This window comes from Vespula pensylvanica, chromosome 10 (assembly GCF_014466175.1).
Source record: "Vespula pensylvanica isolate Volc-1 chromosome 10, ASM1446617v1, whole genome shotgun sequence".
NCBI lineage: Eukaryota > Metazoa > Arthropoda > Insecta > Hymenoptera > Vespidae > Vespula > Vespula pensylvanica.
Genome location: NC_057694.1, coordinates 6,874,962 through 6,892,474, shown reverse-complemented (window position 1 = coordinate 6,892,474; position 17,513 = coordinate 6,874,962). Strand labels below are relative to the sequence as shown.

Sequence of the window (17,513 nt, the reverse complement as noted above, 5' to 3'; positions counted from 1 at the left end):
CTCTCTCTCTCTCTCTCTCTCTCTCTCTCTCTCTCTCTCTCTCTCTGTCTTTCAGAATTTGCTACCTTTATAGCTTATTTCCTACTAATTGAGAGCCTTCTCATTATGTGCTCCTATTACAAACTACGTTTCTTTATTTCTATCTCTATCTTTGGCTCTCTTTCTCTCTGATAAAAAGAAAATTCTAATTATGAAACGCATAGTCGCATTAATTTAATAAAATCTGTCTCCAGCTTTCATGAGTCAGTTCACTCGGGTTATATAATATGCTAATAAAATGTCTCTTTTATGCTGAAAATAAAATTTTCTGAATATTTTCATACAATGCGAAATAACCTACGTACGCTCGAGATTCGATATTCAGAAATTATTTCGTTTCCCTCGCTTTTGGTTTTGGTTACTCCTTCTTTCCTTTCATTCTTCTGTTTTTATTTTTCCTCTCCGAATTTTTAATTTCGATTTTACGCACTCGTTCTTCTCCTCTCCATTTTTTTTCTCTTTGTTTCTTTTTTCTTTTTTTCCTTCTTCCCTCTTTCCTTCCTTTCGTTCATCGAGCCGATTAAAATACTTATATCGTTATCAAGCTGTCACGAACGTTATGCGATCGGTCAACTGCATAATGCAACTGTAACTCGATACAGAAACGTAATATCGTCGAAACAAATTTGTCGGTTACGCCACACTAGATAGGAATCGGATTATATACGACAGTTTTAATATCTCTATACGAATTCGTCCTGACGATTTTATTTAACAATCAAAACACGCAAGGACTCGTACACGAGGTTATATCTAATTGTTTTTGAACAACAAAAGAGAGAGAGAGAGAGAGATTGAGAGACAAAGAAAAGAAAAAGTTTTTCATTACACGTCGATATTTCGTTGTCAAAGTTGTCAGTGAAAAAAAAGAAAGAAAGAAAGAAAGAAAAAAAGAAAGAAAAAGAAGTAGTAATAGAAGGAAAAAAAAAAAAGAACAAAATAAAGTAAAACAAACGAGGAGAAACCTTGAAAGCTTTTCGTTTCAATTCGAACGTAATTGTACTATCCCAAGGATTTGTATATATGTACGTACACGTGCATGTAAATTTACAACGGTCTTGACGTTACGTTTTCATTATTCCGTTAAAGTGAAACGAAAACGCAACCATCTTTCTTCCCCTTTTATTTCCTTCTCCTCTTCTTTTTATTTTTCATTTCGCCACGCGATTCGACCTACTACGATATAAACTTATTTAACATTTAATGCGAAGTTGATTTATCTTCTCTTTCGTTAACTATCCCGATGAATGAAAATTAATGCGAGAGAAAGAAGATAATCGATGTGCGTTCGTCGTTAAAAATTTTTCTCTCGACAAATTGTTAAAAATAATCAATGACTGATTATTAATGCAACACCAACGAAATAACGAGTAGAAATTTGTAAAAAAAAAAAAAAAAAAAAAAAAAAACAAAAAAAATTGATGTAAACGACAAAAGATCGATGTAATTTTCTTTTTTTCGTTTTTCTTTGAAGCATAATTTTTTAAACGCACTAAAGCATGACGACCATTATAAATACACACACGTGTAAATTATCTTATTTATTGTTCGTTAAGACGCACAGAATAATCGACTTTCTATAGTCTATTAATATATCAATTTTCAGCAGATATCTCGTTGTAGATCTCTTAATATCATTGGTACAAACGACGTTGTTACTTTCCATTGGACTTGACTAACGGGATTGGACACTGAAGAAGAAGGGGGAGGGATATATGTATGGGTGAGGTGAACGTAGAGCTCGAAAATTACTTTAATTAATGAACCATGTAACCAGGCGTATCCTAAGCCCAGACACACCTCTCTCCTCTACCCCTTTTCACCCTTCACCCCGTCGATATATCCTACGTTCATGGTCTCACGATTTAACACGGTTAATTGAAACGCCATCGTAATAACACAAAAGGAGATCTAATTACGCGTACACGTATGTATGTATGTATATACATACGTTGGATACTCTATTAAGACCGCAAAGAGAGAGAGAGAAAGAGAGAGAGAGAGAGAGAGAGAGAGAAAGAGAGAGACATCACACACATTCACACACGCGAGACATTTTACGAATTAATTTCACGTCCATCAATGATTATACGTCCATTAATGTTAATTCAGCTAACTCGTGTTAATGGCTTATAAACGGTAATATAAACGGAATACATTGAAAATTTGCTCCATAGACGAAACGATAACGAAAATATTTTTCGTATACTTTCATAATCTGTTGATTAAAATAAAATTTTTTTTTTTTTAACAAAAAACAATATATATATATATACATATATATATACATATATAAATATATACACTACAAATTTAATATCGAGATGGTTTAATAAAAATTATTCGTGAAACGTTACGCTTCTCCTTTCTTCTTCGTAGTTTCCTTAGAGAAAAAAATAAAGGAAGAAAAAGGAAAAGAGAAAGATCTACGTCCGTATTATCGATTCTGTACAATATGACGCGACTTTAAAAACGAAGTACGGACGAATATTTGACGTCACCCTGATGTCATCCAATAGATCCCTCGTAGAAAGAGATTCTAAAAAAATTCATGTAATGTCCATCGATGATGATACTGCGTTACTTAATTCGTAATAATTTTACGTTTCAATGGCTGTCCTTGTACAAACATAACATCTATGTACTTTTGAAAAACGTGTTTTCTTTTTTCCAGATATAAATAAAACGATAAACGAAAATGTGTACGCAAATAGGCAAGTACTACGCTTTGATTAATCCATCATATACGATACTTTTGTAAAATACGATTCTTGTAAAATAAGAATATATATTAAAATCGAGATATTAATATTAATATAATCCATAAAACGTCATTTTAAATATATAATAATAAATATATAATCTTAAATATAAATCTTAAAATATAATCTTAAAACGTCATACTTTCTTATATACTAGGAAAACAAAAAAGAAAAAGAAAAGAAGACAAAGGGAGAGATAGAGAGAGAGAGAGAGAGAGAGAGAGAGAGAGAGAGAGAAAGAATATCTACATACGCATTGCATTACGATTCTGTACAATATGACGTCGTTCTTTAGCGATGAGGAATGGACGGATGTGTGACGTCACGCATTTACTACACATACAAAAGCTATGATCTATGCTGTACGATAATGAAAGCTGAGAGCTGAGATAACGCTCGGGTTGGTCACACCATTGCTCTGCTCGGTTGGTTCGACAATAACGTATAAACTATAGTTTCCGCGACTGCTGTGTTATTTCAGGCTTTGTATCGTTACAGTATCGCAAAAGAGATAGATAGATAGATAGATAGATAGATAGATAGATAGATAGATTGATTGATAAATAGTCAAATAGAAAATGCGACGAGAAAATAAAGAGAAACGTTACCTTTTGATGAATATCTCAGCTTTACAAAATTATGTTCCTTCTCCAACGAATGCCTATTGCCGACTGAACGTGATCTAATGAATATCGATTAGTCATCTATTTCTTTGTAAATTTACATTGTGAAGGTCGGTACTATGTGTAGGACGTACATATACAACGTATAGGAAAGGACATACAACCAATGTATATAATTTTGAACGTTGAATCATCGACGATCGATATACGTACCTACTTATTTACCAAACAAATCGGTTTTTCACGTAGCTCGCATATCCGCGTCCTCTCTCTCTCTCTCTCTCTCTCTCTCTCTCTCTCTCTCTCCCTCTTTCTCTGTGTCTATTTGTATATATCTATGTATGTATGTATGTATGTATGTATGTATGTTTGTATGTCTATTTTTTTTCTAACTCGATGTTTTTCTTTCCTGTGAATTTTTATGTTTACGATTCGTTTTCGAGTGTACACGCAGTAACGTTTTACGTATGATCCACTAGTGTATATATATATATATATGTGTGTGTATATATGTGTGTGAGTGTGTGGGTGTGTGTGTCTATGTATTTCGTTGTAGAATTTTTGTGCTGTGATTCGTTCGGTTATATCACAGATTTCATGTTCCTATTTATTTATAGGGAATATAACTAACGAGAAACTCTTAAGAGAATAAATAAAAAGGGAAGAATGATAGTGGGGTGGAGAGGGGGAAAAAGGAAAGGATAGAAGAGGAGAGAGAGAGAGAGAGAGAGAGAGAGAAAAGAGATGGAAATGAAAAACTTTGTAAAAAAGTTTTCTCGCGAATACCGACGTTTTAGTGGCGTGCGTGTAACACGTTTCCCCCAGTTTCCGTAATATAATTAATTTTTAATTAAATAACAAAGCTTTCGTACAAAATGAAAGAAAGAAATATACATATACATATACGAAAAATATATATATACACATATACATATACATTGTACATATATATGGTGTATATATATATATACTTTTTTTTCCTTTTATTTTCTCTTTCTTTTTCGACAGGGTAGAATTTTATGGAGAAACGAAGGAACAAAAAAGAAAAAAGAAAAAGAAAAAAAAATAGATTTCGTTTAATTTTCGAGTATATCTCGTAACTAATTGAAATCTTTTCTATGTATTCGCTATATGAAAAATTCGATGTTTTCACGTATACGCGTTAAAAATATTAAGATTATTTCGTTTTATTTCATTTTATTACACTTACGTACGCACGTACGAGAAAATCGTGAATATGAACGAAAGAAAATTTCATTGATCCCTTCCGATTATTATTTTCAAGATTTTTCGAGCATGTTCGAATGAGAAAGTACAACGAGAAGAGGGAGAGAGGAAGAAAGAACGAAAAAGGAAATTGAAAAATAATAAATAATAAATAAATAAATAAAAAAGACGATTATTAGATCCTTCTTTTTCGTACGAAAATAGTAAGACAAAAGTTGTTCGAGCGTTACGCTAATTGGCCCATCAAATTTTAATAATGGAGATTTTAATCGAACGAAATTTTAATTAGATGAGAAACTTTATAATTAAGTTATGGGATGAGACAAAAAAAAAAGAGAAAGAGAAGAAGAAAGAAAGAAAGAAAAGAAAAAGAAAAAGAAAAAGAAAGAAGAAGAAACACGTAATATACTTAAATCGTTTCTTCGAAATTGTTTCGATAAAAAGAAAAAAATCGAAGAAAGAAATTCGAAGCCAACGAAAAAAGAAAAAGAAAAACGAAAGGGATAGGAAAAGAAATTAAAGGATGCATCTCTCTTTCTTTCTCTCTCTCTCTTTCTGTCTTTCTCTCTCTTTTTCTATCTTTCAGCTTAATTCATTATTCGATTGGTTCAGTCAAGGACGAAATCTTCGAGATAACCAAGGACAAGTACGATCTCTCGCGTTAATTCAAAAAATTTCTCTCGCCAACTTTACGAACAGTCGATCGGCGTTTTTTGTACGGTTGGCGTCTGAGAAACTCATTCGAAACTCGGATTAAATATCTTACGATAAAAAAGGAAAAGGGAAGGAAGGAAGGAAGGAAGGATGAAGAAGATGAGGATGAAGAAGAAAGAAAACTAAGAGAAGATAACTAATAATTAGGAAGTAATAAGGATAAAGAATTCGTGTTTGAAAAAAAAAAAAAACACAAAAAGAAAAAAAAGAAAAACAATGTTTCCCTTAAAATGAGTTCAATTTTTTAGCTCGAGAGAATAAAAAATTACACGACTGATTATTTCGATTCGAATTAATGAAGAATATTTATAAAAGGGAAGAGAAAAAAAAATATTAGATTTATCTAATGAAGAAAATTGAAGAGAGAAGAAAAAAAATGTAACTAGTGGTAACTAGGAAGTGGATATTGGTTAATAAATAATGTCGGAATTTTTAATAGTTTCTTTTTTTTTTTTTTTTTTTTTTTTTTTAATAGTCTTTTCTCTTTATTGAGAGTGTTGAGTCATTTTATATCTAAGATAAATAACAGATACTGTTGCATATTGTATCGAAAGAAAAAAAAAGAAATATATCTTGTATCTCATACGTAAACAGACAAATAACACTGTAGTATCTTTTTCATTTGCAAATGTTTTTGATATCTTATATCTAAATAAATATAATCCTGTGTAGTATTACTTTCTTTTCTCTTAATCGAAAATCTCATTATTTTGTATCACAGTAAATAGCAGTAGTACTTTTTATTCAAAATTCCGACAATACTTATTGACCAATCTCGAATGATACCGGACGTATTATAATTCGTGTTGAAAAAAGAAGAAGATGAAGAAAAAAAAAAAAAAAGAAGAAAACAAGAAACAAAAACGATGTTGTTAACAATGTTTCTTTTAGCCGAGCTTGATATTATCGTTTGAGAGAGATTTTTTTTTTTAAAGCCGTATAAATTATCCGTAAAAATTACACGACTAATTATTCCGGTTCGAATAAATGAATATCTATGAAAGGAAAAAGAGATTTGATAGAATCTATTTACATCTCATTATCTCTCTCTCTCTCTCTCTCTCTCTCTCTCTCTTTCTTCTTTTTTTTCTTCTGACACATTTATCAAAGGTACATTTTCCTAGATCAAATGTGGTTTTTGCTTTAACGGAAAACGCAGAAGGGATGGTTTTGGTTATAATAGTAGTTAGTAGCTCGTTCATTCGTTCATTCGTTCGTTCGTTCCTTCGTTGAATTTCGATGGAAACGACGATGGATTATCGAGCGTGACGCTTAACCGTCTGCGAGGATCTTTCTTGCTCAAGAGAAACGTAGTCCAAGCGAGATAATTGGAAGCTTGTTTGTCCTTCCGAGGAATTAACGTTTCTATCGAACTTAGTTCCCCCCTCTCTCTCTCTCTCTCTATCCTTCTCTCTCTCTCCTATCTCTATCTCACACTTATTTTATTACTCATATGCGTATAGATCTTCAAACGAGATAATCGAATCAACGTTTCAATCGAACTTGCTATCTCTTCTTTTCCTCTCTTTTTTTTTTTCTGTTGTACTCTTGTGTATTTTATAATTTTTATATATATATATATCTTCGAGTGATATAAACGATTGATAAATATATAAGCGAATATTGACGATTCTTGCGATATAATTTCTTTACCTTAGTATTGTCATCTGAAGAATACGTAGCTCACTGTCAAATGAATCAGCCAGAGATTGAGGACAGCACGTGATACACCGTTTCCATCGTGCACGGCCGCTGGTAATTCGCCTGTGAACAATAACGAAAAGAAATGACAATTTTTTTCTTTTTTTTTTCAATCTTACGAAATAAATATATTCATCCCTGCTTTATATTTCTAGGATATATATATATATAAATAAAAAAATAAAAGATACCAACGATATAGATCGATCATCTAAACGATAACAATCTTTTTTACTTTCCTTCTGTTTGAGACCCATAAAAAAAAAGAAGAAAGAGAAAGAGAGAGGGAAAGAGAGAGAGAGAGAGAGAAAAATCGAGGAAACAAAAACGAACGACAACGAAATAATTTTGCAATAATTTTCAAGAAATTTCTATTTCTTTCGCTTATTCCATCGATACTAACAATCATCTCGATAAAAGTTTCTACTCGGTTTCATACTTCTTTTCCTTCCACTTTTCTATTATCTTTTTTTTTTTCTTTGTAACATATATTTCCGTAACGACGTTCGATCGATGAGCGAAATAATTCTCGAAATTTTATCGAAGGCTTTATAAACAAAAATTCGAGAGGTAGAAAGAAAGAGAAAGAGGAATAACAGAGATAGAAAAAGAGAGAGAGAGAGAGAGAGAGAGAGAGAGAGAGAGAGAGAAAGGCCTCGTAAATCACGATGTTAAATATTTTATTTTCCGCAGGAAAGACTCCGCTTTGCGTTTCGTCCTCGTCGTCGTTCGTCGACGGGAACGCATTTGTCATTTCATTAATGGCCGTACTACCCGTCTATAGGTTTTCTGTCAGATGCACTCCGACGTGTACGAGGGGAGGAGGAAGAAGGGTGGGAGGGAGGGAGGAAGAGAGAATGAGAGAGTGGGAGGAGATGGTTAGGGGTGAGAAAAGGGGGAGGGTGGTGGAGTTGACGTATTTTGGTCTCGTCGTCGTCGTCGTTCACTTCCGTTTGAGCATGCACTTCGAAGGGAGTTACGCTTCGTAGATAATAGTTGAATGCAGTTGGCTTTCATCGAGATTATTAAGACCCTCATCTTCTTATTAATAGCTTCGCGACGCAGGTCGCGACGCTACGCGCCCTTACGATTTCACTCTTATGAAGGACACAACCGAACGACACAGAGGGATGCTGTGTAAACGTCATCGCGTTTTATTAACTAACTAAATCCAGGTTGGTACCAAACCAACTTGGATATGTTTACGATCGTTCTAGCACTATTCTATGGGAATATATGTTCGTTTGACGGAATAATTAAATAAGATTTACGATCTACGTAAGTACGTACTCAGTATATTATTCATGCATACGCATTCAACTCAATTGATTTACGTTCCGTAATTATTACATTTTTCCTTGTATTATCGTTCTTGTTATTGTTTAATTTATACTTAGTTTCTTCTTTTTCTCTTCGTTAATCCTTCTCTCGAAATTATGATAAAAATGATATTATTTAATTTCATGTTTAATTTAAATGCCAATTTCTCATCAATGTTTTTTTTCTATAGAAAATATTTAATAATTCCTTCTTTTGCTTTCTACATTATGATAGAAATCTTATTAATCTTAAATAAGATACTTAAGTATAGAGAACGATAGTTAATTACATACGTTAATATTATATAAATAGTATCACATGTATAGTAATATAATTTAAGTAGGAATCGATAAAGGATTCGTTTCGGAATCGTTTCGATTTGTTTGATAAAAAAAATTCGTAAGTAGTTATTAAGAGTAGTTCGTGCGGCTACGGAAATTGGTTCGCGAACATCGATCGTCTCTCTCCATCCTCTTAAACGATTCGATAACTTCGATAAAAATCGTGGCCTCTTGGACGACGTCCAGGATCGATACGGAATTTGTCAATTCGTTCTTCTCGATTGCTCTCTCTCTCTCTCTCTCTTTTTTTTCTCTATGTCACATCTACGACGATCTACGACGTCCACTTTGTTCACATTTCTCTCTTTCTCTCTCTCCCTCTTTTTCTTTTTCACCCTCTTTTCTCTTTCCATTCCACATACTACTATTCTACCTCTAGCTCGAAAAAATCTCGAAATCGTGAAATCCCCGTTAGCCATCTTAATCCGGATATTCGTTCTGCCACCTATTTTCACGCTCACATGGAAGTATGATCGAGTAAAAGAAAGAAAGAGGAAAAAAAAGATAGAAGAAAGAAAAAGAAGTAAAAAAAAAAAAAAGAGAAAAGAGTGAAAGGGAGAATGAGACAGACAGACAGAGAGAGAGAGAGAGAGAGAGGGGTAAGGGCCTAAGGTTTTTCATTAAAATACCGTAACGTATCAGGGATAAAAGCTGACGTTCGAAAGATAAAAAAAAAAAAGAAAAAAAAAGACGAAAGAAACAAGAGCGATCTCCTTCTACCCTTTTCTTTTTATTTCTTTTTTTTTTTCCTTTTTTCGAAGAAGAAGAAAACACACGTATCTTAATGATCACCAAGAATCTTTTTTGATCACGCGAGATAGAAGGATGCTTCAGAAACGCATCCACTCTCTCTTCTTATCCTTCTCTCTCTCTCTCTCTCTCTCTGTTTCTTTCTTTTTATATCCTTGCACTCTCTTTTTATTTTTTTTCTTCTATTTTTTGTTCTTCTTTTTTTTCTTCTTTTTCTTTCAAAGATCTTTTTAATCTTCCCCAAAGGTCATTGACATTTATCAAGAGACCCTACAACACGAGCTTTTTGATCTCATAGCTCAGAAGAAATTTTCGAATTTAAAATTGTAATTTACTCGACAGATTAAGTTATATCTATTTATAACTAAGAAAAATTTCAATGAATATTGAAAAAGAAATTTTTCAACGATGCAGCATACGCTTGCACTTCTGTACGATCTTTTCTCTTTTCTCAAAAAGTAATATTTTTATAAACAGTCTTTCAATTTTGGAATCCGAAAGAGCGCGATTCGATCAAAGAAGAAATTAACTCATTTTTGAATTAAAAAGTATTCTATGAATATTGAAAAGAAATTTTTGAAACGAACGATACACGTTTGCTTCTGCACGAGAAGCTTCCCTTTTTTTTTTTTTTTTTGTTTTTCGAAGAAAACTAATTTTCCCAATTTAAAGCCACGATTGATCAACGAAGAAACGAAGTTATATACGATTTCAATAAATTATTACAAACCTCGATAGATTTCAAACGAATGAAATTCAATATTTTTTTTTTTTCTTTTTTTTTTTTTTTTTAATAAAAGAGAATAAGAAAATTATATAAATTACTCGGAATGAATTTATTCGAATTAAATAAATTTCATTTCGAAAATGATAAGTTAACATTTGACGACAATTATCGACAAAGCGAATGTGTAAAAGGGACGAATCTTGTTTACAATGATAGAATATTTAAAATCGTGCGATGTAACGTTTACGATTACATCTTTCTCCCCTTTCTCCATGTTGTCCAATCGTATATACCCAATCCCGATTCTTGTGTGATGTTAAACGAATCGACGAGAACGGTGATTTTACACGGTACGATTAATGTTACCTCAAACGATCACACGGTTAATGTAACTTTACTATAACAATAGTATTTCGAGCTGGTGAGCTTGCTTGTTCACCGATTTATCGACTCACGTCCGTTGAATGGAATTCCTAAATAGAGGAAAGCAAGCGTTATACCGAACTACACATTGCACGCGTTGCAGGACATACACAGAACTAGTAAAACAGTTTCCTATTGCTCACTTCCTCTCACTTTACTATTTCTCTCTTTCTCTCTCTCTCTTTCTCTTTCTATCCCTTTTTCCTTTCTCTCTCACTATTTCTCTGTAGCTGCTCGGTTTTAGAAATAAAAATATCAATTCTCCATTTTTATACTTTGGCCGGCCGCAAGGGAAAAGGTTATTTGATTTTTCCTTTGTTGACAAATTTGACAGAAATTTTTATTCATATTTTTCTGAGAGACATGCATACATCTACAAACTCCACCTACACACGTGTGAACGATACATATATGTATATATATATATATATATTTCTTGAAATATATTTCGTTCGAAACTTTTCCATAGCGAGAACATTTTGTAAGAGGTTGAGAAAGAAAAAGAAAAAAAAAAAAAAAGGAAACAAAAATATTCGAGAAATAAAATCTATCGAAGAAATAATTCTATCGTTCTTTTATTTTCCTCGTTCGCGCAACGACAATTTCGAAATCCTTCGTAACGATCATCTAGAACCTTAAACGACATGATCGATCGTCCCAGTTATAGTATTTCTCGACTAAACTAAAACTTTACTACCGAACAATAATCACGTAGAACAACTTACTACTTTCGTGCTTTATAAGACCCCTCTATTGTCATCCGACCGATAATTCATCTTGGCAATTGATAAAAATTCCATTGAAATTTTATTTATCGTATCCCGATACTACGTTAAAACGCAATTGCTTTCCGAGGTAAGATCTTCTATCTCTCTTTCATATTTAAATATGTCAATTATTTATCGACACGTAGAGAAATAAATTCAATCGAACTTAAATACGATTGATATACGTATGATATACATGATGATGTATATTAAAAGAATCTAACGTTATCGGAAATATTTTTGAACGATATTTAAGTAACGTTAGATATTAAATAAAATTATAAAATTATTGGGATATTATAAATTATAAAATTATATATTTTTATAAAGATCGATTTTTATAACGAAATGATATATATATATACACATACATACATACACACACACATATATATATATATATATAATACACATATTATTTTATATTTATTTTATATATATTTATATTACTTATAATATTTACATATATATAAATATATAATATGTTACATAAATATATATAAAATAACTTCTTTTTTGTCACAAAAGAAATTATTGAAAAAATTCGAGAAAAAGGAAAAAGAAGATGGAGAAGAAGACGCAAGGGGATTAATTGTAAGGGGTTGAATAGAGATGGCCTTGTTAAAAAGAGAGAGAGAGAGAAAGAGAGAGAGAGAGAGAGAGAGAGATTGGTATCCTTGGATCAGACACGATGGGAGACGACGTCCTTCGAAGGCATTTCGAAACCAGGACGTTAGACTTGGAAGAGAAATCACCCCGTGGTGAGAGGGCTTGACCTCCTGCCCTGCCGACGTAATCCGGTAATTTCTCTTTCTTAGATGTCTCGGAGGTTATGGTGGTAAGCCAGAGAGAAAGGGAGAGAGATAGAGAAAGAGAGAGAGAGAAAGAGGAAAGAAGGTAGGAACAATTAAAGCGATGTATCACCGAATACGATGAAATCATCAATCAAATCACTAATCAAATCAAAAATCAAATCAACAATCAAATCAAAATTGTATCTCTCAATAACACTTTCCGAAGTAAATCTATGATGAACTATCCGATTAAATTATTTCTACTGATTTAATAAGATATATATATATATATATATATATATATATATATACTTTAATTGTGAAATGAAAAAATATATATACTATATATATCAAACTACTATATATCAAAAGAAAATTACTATACGATTACATCAAAGTAAATAAACTTAATGAAAGAAATATATATTCCAATAATATCCCTTTAAAAAAATGTCTATATAATCATCTGATAAAATAAAAATTTTACATTTAACCCTTACGGTAACTCTTACATAGTTCTCTTACTAGTCTTTACGAGAATATAAATTTTCCACGTCTCGAGTAGTTGGCACCGTACGATGTAAATTTCCACGATGTCGTACGAGCACTATCAAGAAGGAAGAACGAGGAGAGGTGGAGGAAAAGTAGGAGGAGGAAGAGAAGGAGGATGAGGAGGAAGAGAAGGAGAAGGAGAAGGAGGAAGAGGAAAGGAGGATGGAGGAGAAGGAAGAGAAGAAAGGATTTATGCGGATTTCACCTTCTTGCGTCCGCTTCCTCACGTTTAACTGCTTGCGGTATTACGAGGACAATGGTGGTAAAACTAGCCTAGAAGTACTTTTGCAAGTAGTTTCCTCGAGACCTCGAGACTGTGGTCGAGAACCACGGTGGGAGACGATGAACGAGATTCTCGACTTTCGTTGTTCGCACTACGAAAAAGCAGAGGGAGAGAGAAGGAGAGAAAGAGAGAAAGAGAGAGAGAGAGAGAGAGAGAGAGAAGGAAAGAAAAACAGAGAAAGAAAGAGAGAGAAGAAAAGAAAAATAGAGAGAGAGAGATAGGATACTATGAATAAAAAAAAAAAAACAAAAAAAAAACAAAAAAATGTTCGAAGAAGAAAATATTACACTATTCTAAGCTTCTACTTCCCCTTCTAATTTTTTTTCCGATAATTTTTCATACGATTTCTGAGATGAGAAAAGAGAGAAAGAGAGAGAGAGAGAGAGAGAGAGAGAGAGAGAAGGAAAAAAATCAAAGAAGAAAAAAGAATGTTAGATAAAGAAAATAATATACTTTTCTAAGCCTCTACCGTGAGCTCTTCTAATTTGTCTTTTTTTTATTCGATCTTCGAGATTACTTCGGAAACATTTCGCTTGGCTTACGCGTTAATCAAATTATTAGCACAGGCCAAGCTTTTCGTTTCTTTTCCTGGCACTTCGAGAGCCTTTAAGGATTTCGTTTTCGTTAACTTTCCTAACTTTCGGATAACATCCGAATTATAAGGGGGCCATTAAAGCTTCGGCCAGTCTGATCCTCTTATATGGAGGCCACAAACGACCTTGCTCTCTCTTTTTTCTTTCTCTCTCTTTTTCTCTCAAACTCTTAAAAGTTATTAAGATCTAAAAACGAATTAACAGACACATATATATAAATATACATATACATAGACCCATACGCACACACTTCGTACACACATACATACACACACACACACACACAACTTGCCCAAAGGTGAAAATGCTTTCATGAGTTACATTTTCCGTCGTGTAAAAACCAAGTACCTAGTAAAATTTTTAATGTTTCTTTAATTAATTAACTAGACTAGATAGATGCTCAAGACGAAATCTCCAATGTTCTACTTTCTTTCTCGAATAATTACTCGAGTAATGAACTAACTCTTTTTTTCTCTCTTTCTCTCTTCCTTCCTTTTTTTTTTCTTTTTTTTTTTAGAGAAAGTGGATTTATTTCTCTTTTATATAAAAGATTTGATTTTCTTTTCGCGTTGGAATGATTCAGTGCCAACTCGAGAACGAACGAACGAACGAACGAACGAACGACTCGATCAATATTCAACGCGAGTATAACGCGACATACATACATCTTGACATCTCGAACAGCTGTAACGAAATCCGATATTTCGTAGCTCGTAGTCGTTGAAAATGTCCTTCACATTTCACACCGTGAATTTCCTTTTAAATTCGTATTTTCACGATCACCGGGGAATATACCTATCCTATCGAGGATATTATTCCTCATCAATTGAGAAGATCGATCGAGAAAAACTAACCGACAACGAAATATAACCCCGGGCCCGACAAATTCACTCACCAAGTGTCTTTTCTTCAACATTTTTCTCAACAACACATCGTACCTATTGTTAGATTTAACGATTTTCTTTAATCACTTGCAACAACATGTCGTGCCTGTGAAAATTTATGCGCGACATTATATTTGGTCGATAACGACGTTGATTGTAATTGACGTCTATCAATATAGAAAAAAAAAAAAAAAAAAAGAAAGAAAAATCAAAACGAAACAAAAAAAAAAGTAAATATACATTTTAGTCGTCGGTAAGCTACTCCTATACATTGATTACACTTTTTATTACACGTCTGTATGTAACATTGCATATTTCAAAGGGGTCCTCCCAAATGAAATTTCTATACACGACGTGATATCAATTTTCAGATATGATTTTTACGATGAAAAAGTCACGTTGAAAATTTTTTCGAGAAACGAATTTTATGAAAAAAGAGAAAAAAAAAAGAAAGAAAGAAAGAAAGAAAGAAAAAAAAAAGAAAAAACCGAACGAATCCGATGTGATTGTGAGTAAAAAAATTTTATTTTCATTAAACAAACAAAATGCTATGTCGTAGAATAGGTTCATTTTTTCTCGTCGACTATGAGACCGCAACAGATGGTCACATAACACACATACACACACACACGCGCTATGATCACATACATAGTGATCATAGCTAGAGCACATCGTTCTCGTATTTCGCGCTTCTGCGTATGCTTAAGGATAAAATGGCATTACGGCTATATAACACGATGACATGGAAAAAGTGAGGTTATTAGAGAAAGAGTCGAGTGAGATAGATAGATAGATAGATAGATAGATAGATAGATAGATAGATAGATAGATAAATAGATAGATAGATAGAGAACAAAAGATTGAAAGACAAAGAGAGAGAGAGAGAGAGAGAAAGGTTATCGCGTCTCTCCGTTAAAATCTTTAGTGTGAGTATATCTCTATACGTGTGTACGTGCGAAGCTGGTGAATGGACGAAAAAAAAAAGAAGAAAAAAATAAAAAAAAGATAAAAACAAAACGGAAGTAGCACACAGCCTTCAGCAGCTATTTTTTTCCCCTTTCTCTATTTCCCTCTCTATCTCTTTCTCTTTCAGCTTTCATCCCCCTCGTTTCATGGCGCCATCCTCGCTTCATTTTCATGCTGCTGTCACATTAGGGCTACTGGCACTTCCATTTCCATGAAACGTGTGACATCGTCGTTTTCTGGACGAGTTGTTTCAACTCCGTTACTTTTGTACATTTTTCTTTTCTTCTCTTCTTTTCTTTTCTTTTCTTTTCTTTTTTTTTTTTTTTTTGATCCCAACGTCCGCCATTAAGATCTTACGTGCTTGGAAGTATACGTAAACAAAACCAGCTAAAATTCATTCGTTTAGATCAATACGTTTCTTTTCTATATATATATATTTTTTCTTTTTTTTCTTTGTCTTCTATCATTCGACATGTCAATGAAAAGAAGTTCTACGAAATCGTTGAGAGGATTTTTACTTTCTTCGAGATTTTCTTTCCGAATTTAAAAATGTCTGAACGGGATAGGACAAACAAGAGACAAGGTTATTTACATACGTATGTACGTAGTAGATAAGTAGATACGTACTAACGTAAGTACATATACATACATACATACATACATACATACATACATACATACATATATACGTAAAGACGTTCGACCACATCTCGATAAGTTCAGAGTATACGGTGGGTTTTAGGACGAGTTAATCCGAAATGGCGTTGAAGTGATTTATCGTCGTAGAACGCACGTTAACCGTGCGAAGAATAAATCCATTCTTTTTCTTTCTTTTTTTTTTTCTTTTTTTCTTTTTTTTTTTCTTTTATTTTTTCAACTCGACAGTCAAGGAAAAGTTCGAAAACGTTTTTGAATTAAGATCGCTCAGGAAACCTGGCTTCGTCTCTCTCTCTCTCTCTCTCTCTCTCTCTCTCGAGATTAACAACTTCTTACTACGCGAGAAACGAGTCGAGTCGTAGTAACGTCGATTTACCTTCAATTTACTCCTTCATCCCCTTCTTTTCTTTTCTTTTCTTTTCTTTTTTTTCCCCTTTTATCTTTTCTTTTTTTTTGTTTCTATTGCTTTCATCCGCTTTTCTCTTCGATAGAAAAATCCTTTGAGAAAAAAAGAAAAGGAAGGAGAAAAAAAAATAAATAAATAGAAAAAAAAATATATCATTGAAACGAGGTGAAGAATAAGAGGAAAAAAAAATAGTTGAGTAATAAAGTACACGATTAAATGCAATACTTAAGTAAACAATACTGTTATAACACAACGATAGATATCTAAATAAGACACGAATAGAAGTACTTAATTAAAAATATTTCAACTATAACTTGTTGAATTATCTTCATATTTGACTTCTAAATGAGATAACAATGGGGACATTTAATCAAAGATTATTAAGCGTAACAATAATATTATTGATTATTGGATTGATCATTGATTAAGTAACGATAAGATTTTCAATAAAAAATATTCATTGTTTTGTTCATTTAAATAAATCAATTAAAAATTCTAGAATTATTTATATCAATAATTATCGATCAAATCAATGTATAAATATTTATGTATAAAATTTATTATTTGCGTAAATGATTAAATATGTCGTTAATTAATGGCTAACTCTCTCTCTCTCTCTCTCTCTCTCTTTCTCTCTCTCTCTCTCTCTCTTTCTCTCTCTATCTTTCTATCCATCTCTTTTAATTTATTAACACATTACTATTTGATCATTTGGTTGTCGACACATAGTATGTATATCGTTCTTAATTTTATGACATTTTCCAAGTTAGTTCAACGGAGTACCTATACAACCACATTACTGCTTTTCAAAAGGATTAACGAGCTAGTAGCTACATATATTCAAAAGCAAAGTCGACGTCTACCAACTCTTCTTTCATACGAACTAATGATATAGTAATTAACATTGATGTAATTTAGATTTAGATTGATATAACAAGATCTTAAATCTCTCTCTCTCTCTCTCTCTCTCTCTCTCTCTCTCTC

General features: G+C 32.6%; 1 protein-coding gene across 1 annotated transcript in view; it reads right to left on the bottom strand.

Annotated features, from left to right (window-relative positions):
* LOC122632732 (myb-like protein F) overlaps positions 1 to 17,513 on the bottom strand; it is a 40,055-nt gene that overhangs the window by 231 nt on the left and 22,311 nt on the right. The window contains exon 6 of the mRNA XM_043819906.1: positions 7,019 to 7,129. Coding sequence (XP_043675841.1) covers positions 7,029 to 7,129 — 101 coding nt within the window. The 3' untranslated portion in view covers positions 7,019 to 7,028. The remainder of the gene's footprint in view (positions 1 to 7,018; positions 7,130 to 17,513) is intronic.